This window comes from Bufo gargarizans, chromosome 4 (genome assembly GCF_014858855.1).
Source record: "Bufo gargarizans isolate SCDJY-AF-19 chromosome 4, ASM1485885v1, whole genome shotgun sequence".
NCBI classification, from domain to species: domain Eukaryota; kingdom Metazoa; phylum Chordata; class Amphibia; order Anura; family Bufonidae; genus Bufo; species Bufo gargarizans.
In genome coordinates this window covers 389176427-389189647 of record NC_058083.1, presented here as the reverse complement: position 1 = coordinate 389189647, position 13221 = coordinate 389176427, and the positions used below count along the sequence as shown (strand labels likewise).

The window sequence follows — 13221 nt, the reverse complement described above, 5'->3', positions numbered from 1 at the left end:
TACCGGTAGCTATAGATAACGAGGAGAACCTGATAAGCCACACCCAGGAACAGAACAGGGAATGTTAACCCCACCAGAACCAGGAGTACAGAACACACAATCACAAGTGTCAATTCACACCAGTCACAGAAGGCTGCAGCCAGCACGCCCGAATGACAACCAGCATACACAGGATAACTGTAGCAAGTACGAGGTTACAGGCAGCAAGCCTACACAACAACTAGGAGTGACAGAGCCGCACAGTAATACAAACAAATAAATTCATACTCAGGCCATGTTCACACACAAGGCCGCAGCAAACACGCATCACAGAACCAACATGCATGGAAACTCCCACAACTAGTACACAAAGCACATGCAGCCAGCCTGCAAGGCACCAGAGACAGGAACCACAGATATATGAACGTGGGAGCCACAAACACAGGCAATAAAACAATACAAAAAAATAAAATCACCCCTCCTTTGCCTAGAATAAAAAATAAAGAATAAAAACAAATTAAACATTATATGCATTGCCACATCCGAAAATGCCCCTACTATTAAAATATAAAAATATTGAGAATAGTGTAATGGAAAAAAAATCTAAATGGCCGATTTGCCATTTTTTAGGTGTCAATTTACTTTTACACTTCCAGGAGAAATTACAGAGTAACAGAACAACACGGAGCAACAAACATGCTCCAGAATTGTTATTTTATGGAAAATGCAAGTATTTACTAGATGGACATGTCAGTAGAGGTGACAGGATAGGATATGTCACAAATATCAGATAGGTCTGTGTCCCACCTTTTGTATCCACTGTTATATCCAAACCGGGGCCCTAAAGTGTATATAAAGAATAAGCAGAGCATGCATGATCACCTTCATTTTCAACTAACAGATTTCCAAAAATAGACGAGCGTTGACAGTCACGCTTCTTCTACTTTTTCTTCATTTAATGCTATGGAACTTTTGAAAATAGCTGTGCAATGCGCATACACTGTGTGCTCTTTGTCCATTTCAAGGCCCTGTTCTTGAGATAGGATTGGGCTCCAGAGGTTGGATCCACACCTACAGTATCTGATATTTATGGTACTATCAATACGCCATAAAAGTCCCACATGGGGCAACCCCTTTAAGTATAATTTTTTGTTTTTAGTTGCTTGCAGGTCTGTGCACGGCGCTCTTGTTCTAATTTATTAAGGTTTTATGAACAGACAGCAAAAATCAAATTTACAAAATGAGTTACAAAGTCATTAGTTATAAAATGTAGGTCAAACAGTAATATATGTCAGAAATAAGTCTTGGCTTTATTTCTGTATGGAGACACCTAGCTAAAACAATCGCCACTCACTGTGAGAGTTGGCGGTTGTTAATTTAATAGGTATTAGCCTACTATAATTGTAGTGAAAACTTCACCACTGGAAGCAAGTTATCATAGTGACTTAGGGTCCATTCACATGACCGTGTCCATTCTACGCGGTACACTGGCTGTGTGCACTCTGCATCGCGGTGCAGACCCATCGAGGTATGGACTCATTGACTTCAATAGTTCCACAATCCGCATGTTGCATTCAAAGATAGAACACGTCTTTTCTTTTGAGGTGCAGCCACAGAGACCTCAAAGCACACGGACCTGGGTCCGTGCAACCATGCCGCAAAAGATTAAACGTGTCCTTTCTTTGGCCACAACATGCGGATAGCGGACGCAATGCAGTGTGCCATTCGTGTGAATGGACCCTTATACACATAACCCAGAGAGTATTAGTGTAGGAGACATTATTAACCACTGCCCGACCGCCCATTGACAATAAACATCCTGGGCGGTCGGGTTTATCCCTGATCGCACGTTTTAGAACGTCTTTTCAGAGATAGCAGCTGCATGCTAATCATGCAGCTGCTTTGCCGGGGCCCCGCTGTCAGTGACACCAGGACACCCCAGAGAGAAGGCAGGGACCATTCCTGTGTGTCCCTGTCTTCTAGATCACTGTATACACAGCCCTGAAGGAGCGCTGTGGTATACAGATCAGGAAGCAATGTGCTGCTTCCTTTACCGGGCCGGTGGTCATGTGAACGCGGGGGCTGGGGGAGTGCAGGAGCTGCCAGGTCTTCCATAGACCATGATCAGCCCTGCACTGAGGCTGAACAGCATAGTATTATGCTGTACAGCCTCTCTGGGGGGTGTATTTCCCCTGTAACTGGGGCTACTACGTCAGCCCCAGTTACAGGAGAAATCAATAGTGAAAAAAATAAAAATAAAAGTTAAATGTCCCCCAGAGGTCTTTTATGACCTTATGGATGACACAAAGTGTAAAATAAAAAAATAAAGTGTTTTATAAAAAAAATAAAAAAGTTTCACATGTAAAAAATTACATTTCTCCAATTAAGTCATCTAAAAAAATTTAAAAATAGAAAAAATAAAATAGACATATTTGATATTTCCGCATTCGTGACAGCTGGCTCTATACAAATATTACATGATCTACCCCATCAGGTAAACACCATAAAAAAATTAAAAAAATTAGCCAAAACATCTTTTTTATTTACCTCACCTCCCAAAAAACATAATGTTAATCGATCAAAAAGTCGTATGTACTTCAAAATGGTAGCAATAAAAATGTCACCTCATCCCACAAAAAATGAGCCCCAACACAAGACCATAGCCAGAAAAATAAAAATAAATATGGCTTACACAAATGCTCTTATTGTGTAAAACGTAAAAAAATAAATAAAAAATAGACAAATTTGGTATTTCCGTGTTCTTAACAACTAGCCCTACAAAAATATCAAATGATTTACTCCATTAAGTGAACGACGTAAAAAAACTAATAAAAATTACTCCAAAAAAGCTTTTTTCAGTCACCTCACCTCCCAAAAAACATAATATCAATCAAATAAAAAGTCGTATGTAGCCCAAAATGGTAGCAATAAAAACTAAACCTCATCCACAAAAAACAAGCCCTCACGCAGCTCAGTCAACATAAAAGTTATCTCTCTTAAAAACCATGACAGAAAATTCCATGTTAGAAAATCCAGATGCTGCTCCCTCCCTTCTGAGCCCTGGCGTATCCCCAAATAACAGTTACGACCATAATTGGGGTGTTACTGTATTCAGGAAAAAATGGGTAGCAAATTGTGGGGAAATATTCTCCTGTTATCTTTTGTGAAAAAGAAAGTTTGGGCCTAAAGCATTATTTTCTTGTATTTTTTCATTTTCCCAGCCAAGAGTTATAAATTCTATGAAACGCCTGTTGGGTCAAAGTGCTTGCTACACCCCTTAAAAATTCCTTGGGTGCTGTAGTTTACAAAATGTAGTCGCTTTTTGGGGGGTTTCACTGTGGGGGTACCTCAGGGTCTCTTCAAATGCAACATAGCGCCCTAAGACCATTCCAGCAAAATCTGCCCTCCAAAAATCATATGGCGCACCTTGTCTTCTGAGCCCTGCCGTGTGCCCATACAGCGATATACGACCACTTATGGGGTGTTTCTGTAAACTGCAGTTTGTTTTGTTGTTACCACTTGATGTGTTAGAGGAAAAAATGTATTAAAGGATAACTGTCGTATTTTTTTTTTTTGGGAGTATTGGATTGTGGTGATTAATATCACCTAGGTGGTCCTATTTCAACTTTTCACTGTGTATTCAATTACCCCTCAATTCCACATTTTTGTTCCCTGTAATGCCTATTTTTACCTGTGCTTAAAATAGATAGACGGAGCATGCAGCGTGCAGGGTCACATTACTGACAGCCAGGGACTGTAAGTAAATGATTAAAGCCAGGTCCTCCCCAGCAGCTGATAACAGTGCCTGGGCTGTGTGCACTTCTCCCATTCCCTGTGCTTGGCAGACGCTCCCTCACTCAGCAGAGCTGGAGAATGCAGAGTTAAAGCAGCGCACAACAGGGGAAGGGAGATCTGACATCTGCTCAGTGTATAAATGAAAGAAACATGTGGTAAAAGGACCCCTTTGTGCTGCAGGAGATTAACCCTTTAGGGGGGAGGGCTCTAGTTACTGACACTTTTGGGGGGCTATAGTTACTGGCTAGTGAGGGCAGGCGGGATTAGCCTCAGGGTGAGGGCAGTGGCGGCCATCTTAACTGAATAGTGAAATTGCAGTTTTATGCAGACTGGTTGCTAAGGGCTGAATCTTATTAAATATGGGGTAAGTCAGTCTAAGGCCTCATGCACACGACAGTTTTTTTTCACGGCCCGCAAAAACGGGGTCCGTGGGTCCGTGATCCGTGACCGTTTTTCCGTCCGTGGGTCTTCCTTGATTTTTGGAGGATCCACGGACATGAAAAAAAAGTCATTTTGGTGTCCGCCTGGCCGTGCGGAGCCAAACGGATCCGTCCTGAATTACAATGCAAGTCAATGGGGACGGATCCGTTTGATGTTGACACAATATGGTGCCATTTCAAACGGATCCGTCCCCATTGACTTTCAATGTAAAGTCTGGAGTTCTGTTATACCATCGGATTGGAGTTTTCTCCAATCCGATGGTATATTTTAACTTGTAGCGTCCCCATCACCATGGGAACGCCTCTATGTTAGAATATACTGTCGGATATGAGCTACATCGTGAAACTCATTTCCGACAGTATATTCTAACACAGAGGCGTTCCCATGGTGATGGAGACGCTTCAGGTTAGAATATACAAAAAAAACTGTGTACATGACTGTCCCCTGCTGCCTGGCAGCACCCGATCTCTTGCACCCCCCTCCCTCCCTCCCTCTATTGTAATAATAGCATTGGGGCCAGTGTGCGCGCCCCCCCAACCCCCCCCCTCCCTCCCTCTATTGTAATAATAGCATTGGGGCCAGTGTGCGCGCCCCCCCAACCCCCCCCCTCCCTCCCTCTATTGTAATAATAGCATTGGGGCCAGTGTGCCCCCCCCCCCCCCCGATCATCGGTGGCAGCGGAGTAGAAGATTCATACTTACCTGGCTGCTGGCTGCTGCGATCTCTGTGTCCAGCCGGGAGCTCCTCCTACTGGTAAGTGACAGGTCTGTGCGGCGCATTGCTGTCACTTACCAGTAGGAGGAGCTCCCGGCCGGACGCAGACATCGCAGCAGCCAGCAGCCAGGTAAGTATGAAAATCTTCTACTCCGCTGCCACCGATGATCGGGGGGGGTGCGCACACTGGCCCCAATGCTATTATTACAATAGAGGGAGGGAGGGGGGGGGGGTTGGGGGGGTGCGCACACTGGCCCCAATGTATTAAAACAATAGAGGGAGGGAGGGGGGGGGTTGGGGGGGCGCGCGCACACTGGCCCCAATGTATTAAAACAATAGAGGGAGGGAGGGAGGGGGGTGCGCACACTGGCCACCAACGAGTTAACAACAGGGGAGGGGGGGGGGGCCGCACAATGATATTCAAACTGGGGAGGGGGGGGTCTGCCCCCTGCTGCCTGGCAGCCCTGATCTCTTACAGGGGGATATGATAGTACAATGCCGCACCTGATGGGGTTAATTGTACTATCATATCCCCCTGTAAGAGATCGGGTGCTGCCAGGCAGCAGGGGGCAGTCTTGTACACAGTTTGTAGTGTATTCTAACTAGAAGCGTCCCATCACCATGGGAACGCCTCTGTGTTAGAATATACTGTCGGATCTGAGTTTTCACGAAGTGAAAACTCAGCTCTGAAAAAGCTTTTATGCAGACGGATCTTCGGATCCGTCTGTATGAAACTAAAACCTACGGCCACGGATCACGGACACGGATGCCAATCTTGTGTGCATCCGTGTTCTTTCACGGACCCATTGACTTGAATGGGCCCGTGAACCGTTGGCCGTGAAAAAAATAGGACAGGTCATATTTTTTTCACGGCCAGGAAACACGGCTCACGGATGCGGCTGCCAAACGGTGCATTTTCCGATTTTTCCACGGACCCATTGAAAGTCAATGGGTCCGTGAAAAAAAACGGAAAACGGCACAACGGCCACGGATGCACACAACGGTCGTGTGCATGAGGCCTAAAAGTAACTGATTCTGGAATATCATGTTATTAGTAACTACATATATGAAAATTGAAATTAGGGTCTAAATGTGACAGTTATCCTTTAAAATGGGAAATCTGCAAAAAAAAAGTGAAATTTTGAAATGTCACTTCTATTTTGCTTTAATTCATTTGGAATACTTAAAGGGTTAACAACATTTAGAAAAACAGTTTTAAATAGTTTGAGGGGTGTCGTTTCTAAAATGGGGTATTTATAGGTGGTTTTATATTATGTGAGCTCCTCAAAATGACTTCAGAACTGAACTGGTCCTTAAAAAATATTGATTTGGGAAATTTTCTTAAAAAATTAAAATTGCTCCTAAAATTCTAAATCTTCTAACATCCTAAAAAAATAAAATGACATTACCAAAATGATGCCACCATGAATTAGACATATGGTGAATGTTAATTAATGAGTATTTTATGAGGTATCGCTATCTGTCTTAAAAGCAGAGAGATTCACATTTAGAAAACAGTGAAGTTTTTCAAATTTTCGTTAACTTTTGGATTTTTTTTTAATAAATAAAGGTGAAATATATTGATTGACTCAAATTTACCATTAACATGAAGTACAATGTGTCATGAGAAAACAATCTCTGAATGGCTTGGATAAGTAAAAGCGTTCCTAAGTTATTACCACACAAAGTGACACATGCCAGATTTGCAAAATTAGGCCTGGTCAAGAAGGGGTCAAATAGCCCGGACTGGAAGTGGTTAAAGCCAAGCATGGTATATCCAGATAGTGTCATTCCATGATTTAACTTTTTCTGTGCACCACTTCCTCAATTAAAGTCTATTTGTTTTGTAGACACATTTTCAGGAACAGAAAGTCACTCTCAACTATTATTAATAACCATAACACAGCTTTGCACTGAGCTTTGCAATCCTCGGAGGTATCACGCCACTACTGTGGAGTCATTATCGAGTGTCATTTTTGATGGCTTAGTCCTCCTAGTATTCTGGATGTAGGAATATAATGTCTCTTGCTTCTAATAGAAACAACCCTTCTAAGTTTGACTTTACAAAGTGAAATAGAGCAAAGACCTGAAAAAGAACACATCAATAATGTACATGACTTTATCGTCAGGGTGGGACATAAAATACACTAAGGCCTCTTTCACACGGGCGTCGTGTGTGGGGGACGGACAATGTGCGGGTGCGTTGCGAGAAAATGTGCGATTTTTCAGCGAGAGTGCAAAGCGTTTTAATGAGTTTTGCACGTGCATGAGAAAAATCGGCATGTTTGGTACCCAGACCCGAACCCGGACTTCTTCACAGAAGTTCGGGTTTGGGATGGTGTTGTGTAGATTTTATTTCCCCATCCTGATCGTCTCCTAGCAACCATGCGTGAAAATCGCACATCATCTGCAATTGCTTGTGGATGCTTGCGATTTTAACGCAGCCCCATTCACTTCTATGGGGCCTGCATTGCGTGAAAAACTCACAATATAGAGCTTGCTGCGATTTTCACCTCACGCATTGCACCCGCACGGAATTCTCGCCTAACGGGCCTAACAGGTGAAGTCCAAATTAAATTGTCTCACTTCAGCAACTGGTATTTATCATGCAGAGAATGTTAATACAAGGCACTTACTAATGTATTGTGATTGTCCATATTGCCTCCTTTACTTGCTGGATTCATTTTTCCATCACATTATACTCTTCTTGTTTCCATGGTTATGACCACCCGTCAATCCAGCAGTGGTGCTTGTGCTTGCACACTGTAGGAAAAAGGACCAGCCTATGTGTGCGACAACGGTCCCGGCCACCAGAAAGGCTGACATTTTTTACTGTAGTGTACCAGCACGGCCACTGCTCATGGATTGCAGGGTGGTAGTAACTCCTGGAAACGAGCAGTGTATAATGTGATGGAAAAATGAATTCAGCCAGCAAAGGAAGCAATATGGATAATAACAGTACATTAGTAAGTGACTTGTATTAACTTTGTCTACATGATAAATGTGACTTACTGAAGTGAGACAACCCCTTTAAGGGATGATTCATTGGATTCATAAATCATACTCCGAGCCTTCAATCTGCATTTTAATCAGTGCAACCACTAGTATATACAGTAAGTTAGCAGAACCACTGGGGGCGAATTAAAATGCTGATGTATTATGGTCATCAGGAATCAGCCTTAAAGGGATTGTCCAAGCATATATTTTTTTTAATTAGCACATGTTGGAACTGTTGGAAGGCTTACTTTGAGACAGATCTTTACACAAGAATTGTGGCACACGTTTGGCGCAAAATGTTGCATATTAGCCCACTGCCGTTTCATGCAAAGCCACGCCCATTCCCTTCTAAGACCCACTCCTTTTCCAAGCAAGTTGAGCAAAATGGAGAAACCCAAGTTGCTCCAAATTTGCCCCAATTTGCGACACTTTTTATACAGATTCTAAAAGCAAACATGTTAGTAAATGATGGCCACAATTTGTAGTGTGATCTTGAAATCCTGTATTAGATCCTCCACCTAGCATACTAATGAGCACTGTAGACAGAGGTGTGATTTGAAGATTCTTAAGCCCCTCCTCCAGTTGTATCTATGAAGAGATCTATACTGATATGCTGCTTCGTTCCAGCTCTGTGGCTTCTGGGCTTTGTTCACTGGATTTCCAATGCCTTTCTGTCAACTTCCGCATGGACAGGGTCACATACATCCCTGCTGCCAATGCATGGTTTCAGCAATGATGTGTCCCCAAGCAGCATGTGACCCAGCAGTGATGGGTGTCCCCAAGCAGCATGTGACCCAGCAGTGATGGGCCACATAGGGACATATCCCACTGAGGCCAGTCATTGGCTGCAGTGGTGCATGTGACCTTGTCCGTGGAAAAAGTTGACAGCTGAATACCAGAAATTAGGGAGATAGCCCGGGAGGTACTGCTGGGTGGGAAGGAATAAAAAAAAATCATGGAAACCCCTTTAAAGTTTTTAAAGGGGTTTCGGCATATTACTGAAATATCACATGTGTATGGAGCAGTCCAAATTCTTCCCCAATTAAGATTTTGGAGCGAAGACAGAATGGGGATACTGTACCCCTATCTGGATAAAGTAGACAGCTAAGGATGCGCCTTTCCACTCCATTCATTCTCTAAAGGTCTGCAGCTTTAGTCTATTCTAAAACCCACAGTGATGTATGAATTTATTTTGTGTGTGTAGTAACAATATTCTCAATAATAATTTTTTTCATATCAAGCAAGAAGACAAACGGCGGCAAAAGACCTTCTTGAATCAGAACGAAAATATGTCCTGAATCTGTCTCATATCCTAAAGATAAGGGCCACCTTACAAGGGTCTGACATCAAGAGGACCACTAAAGAGAGAAGGTACTAGAGTTTCCTCTCTTCTTCATGTAAAATATAATAATAGTAGTATAAAGGGAATGTCAGCACTGAAAAGTAAAAGTAAAAAGGACTATATATGACACTTGTACAAATAAATACAACAGAAAGGTAAAAACTATTGGGCAAATCAACACATTTTTAGGGACTTTAAATGTGGTTCTTGGCACCAAAGGCTCACACATTACATGGGAGAACATAAAAACTCCAAGATGTTGTCCTTGGTCACATTTGAACCTAGGACCACAGTTCTGCAAGGCCCCAGAGGCAAAAACAGAGCAGTTCTTCTAGCCTTTGTGGTTAGGCTCAGCATACAAGAGTGAGCTTTCCTCGTCATTATCCTAGCTGCACCATATGAATTTGTCTTTGGCTGGAACAAGAGGGCTTTATATGCCCCTTGGGCTACAAGTGGGACACCACTTATATTAACAGTGATTTTTTTTAAATGTACATACCTGTACCCATTATTTTCAAATAGAGAAGGCTTGAAATGGTGACAAATGACCCCTGGAGAGGCCAGAATGCCAAATTACTACAAATGTGCTGCAACAGCTTCAGGAATTTACAAAACCCCAGAGAAGAACATCGAATGAACTGAAAACTCTCTCTTGCCTCATTTAAGCCAATGTCCATAGCTTCCCAGAAGGAGACTGGACCTGAGTAACAATGCTTGTCTGATTGCTTCAAAATAAAAAAAACTTGATGATTCCCAAACTGTTTGGATAATATTTTCTAAACAGATAAGGTAAATGTGGAGCTGCTTAGACACCACAGGTCTCAACATGAGTGGTGGAAAGTCAGGATATTACAGTAAGAACATCATATCAAATGTCAAACATGATGGTGGCTGTCTTAAAATTATCAACATTCCCCCCACACACGTACCCAGCATTACCTGTGAAGAAATGTATGCTTGCTTGCTTCCTACTACTCCATTCAAGCTCTATGGCTTCCAGGCTGTCTTCTCCAGACTTTCAGTCACTATCTGTAAACTTTTACACAGACGGGGTCATGTGCACCTCTGCAGCCAATGACTGTCCTCGGCTCTGACATGTCCCCAATTAGCACATGAAACAGTAGCGATACGTCTCTTGGGGCTCTGGCTCATTGGCTGCACTGGTACATTTAACCCCATCCATGATGACAAATAGGGAGCAGAAGTCCAGTGAAGACAGCCCGATAGCCATGGAGCCAGAACAGAGCAGTGGGGAACAGGTATATAGTCAAACTTTTTGGTACGTACCACTGGGTGGGGAAAAAAAATAAAAAAATCTCTGGCATCCTCTATCCAAAAGCTAAAGCAATACTGGAGTATGTAGCTGGACAATGAGCAAGAGGAAGAGTAGAGATGCTGTAATGAACAGTTAGTAACATAGGGGGTCATTTATTAAGACCAGTGTTTTAGATGGTCGGCCTCTACATAACTTCAGTGCATCCACCGCCTATCTAAATGTAAGCTAGCCTCCTTGTGGCTTAAATTTAGACAATTTTCTATGCCTAAAACAGGGGTAGAAAATGATAAATGAGATGGCCCGTCCCCTTCCCCGCCCCATTTTTTGCAAGAACACTCACTCCCGATAATCTGTCATATATTGGTTCGTCTAAATCCACCCTTTGACACAAATGTGAACAGAGCCTAAACAATAAGACACTTTCTGACAATACATTCCCTTTTTGGCCTTGTTCACATCTGTTTTGTGTTTCCCCATCTCTGCTCCATCAGATCCATAGATGAAAAAGAAAATGGATCCATTAAACAGAATGAATGAGGATACAAACGAAGCACATCCATTTGTATCTGGCATTCATTGACTTCAGAGTTTAAAAAATGGAAAGTTCCTTTCCATTATTTTTTTTCAGAGAGAAGCACAAGAGATTTTTTCTCCCATCAAAAATAGTTAAAATGCGAAGGAACGGACACTAACTGAGCACTACAGATGGTACAAATAATCCATTAAAACAAATGGAGGTTAAAATGGAGACATTTATTTTAAATTTTTAAATTTTTTTTTGGTTCCTCGGAATGGAACAGAAACACAGAAAACACTGGTGTGAACAGGCCCTTAAAGGCAAATATGATAACTTTTAGAAAGACACATTGTATCATTCTGTTTCCTCTTTTGTCAACAGATAATCTTTTGATTCATTTTGTTCCATTCATCAGGTGAAAGGAACTTCAAGGGTCATTTTTTGTTCATTTTTCAGTTTTTTCCCCAGTTCATTGCGGTATTTGATCCAGCATCACCTGGACCTGCTCCACATTTTGCAGGAGAGAGTAGTAAAATGGTCCAGACAAGGAATCCTGGGAGACATATTCCTGAAGTTAACCAATGATGAGGTAACTATGCTCTTTTGTAAATAACTCACTTGTTTCTCCTTTTCTACATTGCGTACATAAATTACCTGACTACATAAGGGTCCATTCATGTCTGCATTGTGGTTGTCGTTATTTGGATAAGATGCTTTATCATTACCACTTTTTGATAAATAGTCACCCCAAAAGTGACCCCAAAAAGTCACAAGGCAATTCCAGTCCCCTGGTGGTGTACAGAGTGTGAGGAACCTGTATAATAAATGAGGTTAGACTAAAAATAGGTATTCCGTGCGGCAAATACAAAAATAACATGCCACATTTTGTAAATTTGTTGTTAATAAAGCAAACAAAACCCATGACAGACACTTGTTTCATGCTAATACACTACCCGCTTAGCCAGTCTGTCTAGACCTGCACCAGATTTTTTTTACAGGGGCTCAGGCTGGATGATAAATATGGTGCAGGGATGGACACTTTTCTCTGACTCTGTACCAACTGTTGGAAGGCTTACTTTGAGATAGATCTTTACACAAGAATTGTGGCACACGTTTGGCGCAAAATGTTGCATATTAGCCCACTGCCGTTTCATGCAAAGCCACGCCCATTCCCTTCTAAGACCCACTCCTTTTCCAAGCAAGTTGAGCAAAATGGAGAAACCCAAGTTGCTCCAAATTTGCCCCAATTTGCGACACTTTTTATACAGATTCTAAAAGCAAACATGTTAGTAAATGATGGCCACAATTTGTAGTGTGATCTTGAAATCCTGTATTAGATCCTCCACTTAGCATACTAATGAGCACTGTAGACAGAGGTGTAATTTGAAGATTCTGGGCCCCAGTGCAAAATCTATGACAGAGCCCTCCCAGCATGCACTTTCTATAATACCAGTGTCTTCTTATGTGGCGCAAGGGTCTTTGGGCCCTCTATGGCTCCTGGGCCCGATATCGACTGCTATCTCTGCACCCCCTATAGCTATGCCCCTGACTGTAGATGCTTCTGTTGTGAGAAATTGTCATTATCACTACTGGGCATTTTGATTGTACAGTGCCTTGCAAAAGTATTCACCCCCTTGACTTTTTTGTGTTTTGTTACATTACAGCCTTAAGTTCAATGTTTTGTTAATCTGAATCCTATGTGATGGATCAGAACACAATAGTCTAAGTTGGTTAAGTGAAATTAGAAAAATATATAAATAATACTATTGTTTAGAAATGGAAAACAGAAAATTGGCATGTGCATATGTATTCACCCCCTTTGTTAGGAAGCCCATAAAAAGCTCTGGTGCAACCAATTACCTTCAGAAGTCACATAATTAGTGAAATGATGTCCACCTGTGTGCAATCTAAGTATCACATGATCTGTCATTACATATACACACCTTTTTTGAAAGGCCCAAGAGGCTACAATTCATAGGATTCAGATATATTGGGCAGACTAGATGGGCCAAATGGTTCTTATCTGCCGACACATTCTATGTTTCTATGTTTCTATGTTTCTATGTTACAACACCTAAGCAAGAGGCATCACTAACCAAACACTGCCATGAAGACCAAGGAACTCTCCAAACAAGTAAAGGACAATGTTGTTGAGAAGTA

At 42.1% G+C, this 13221-nt stretch overlaps 1 protein-coding gene across 1 annotated transcript in view; it reads left to right on the top strand.

The window, feature by feature from the left end:
• ARHGEF33 (Rho guanine nucleotide exchange factor 33) overlaps window positions 1-13221 on the top strand; it is a 166599-nt gene that overhangs the window by 92108 nt on the left and 61270 nt on the right. Inside the window, exons 9-10 of the mRNA XM_044292262.1 lie at window positions 9168-9297; window positions 11518-11650. Of these exons, the coding sequence (XP_044148197.1) occupies window positions 9168-9297; window positions 11518-11650 (263 nt within the window). The remainder of the gene's footprint in view (window positions 1-9167; window positions 9298-11517; window positions 11651-13221) is intronic.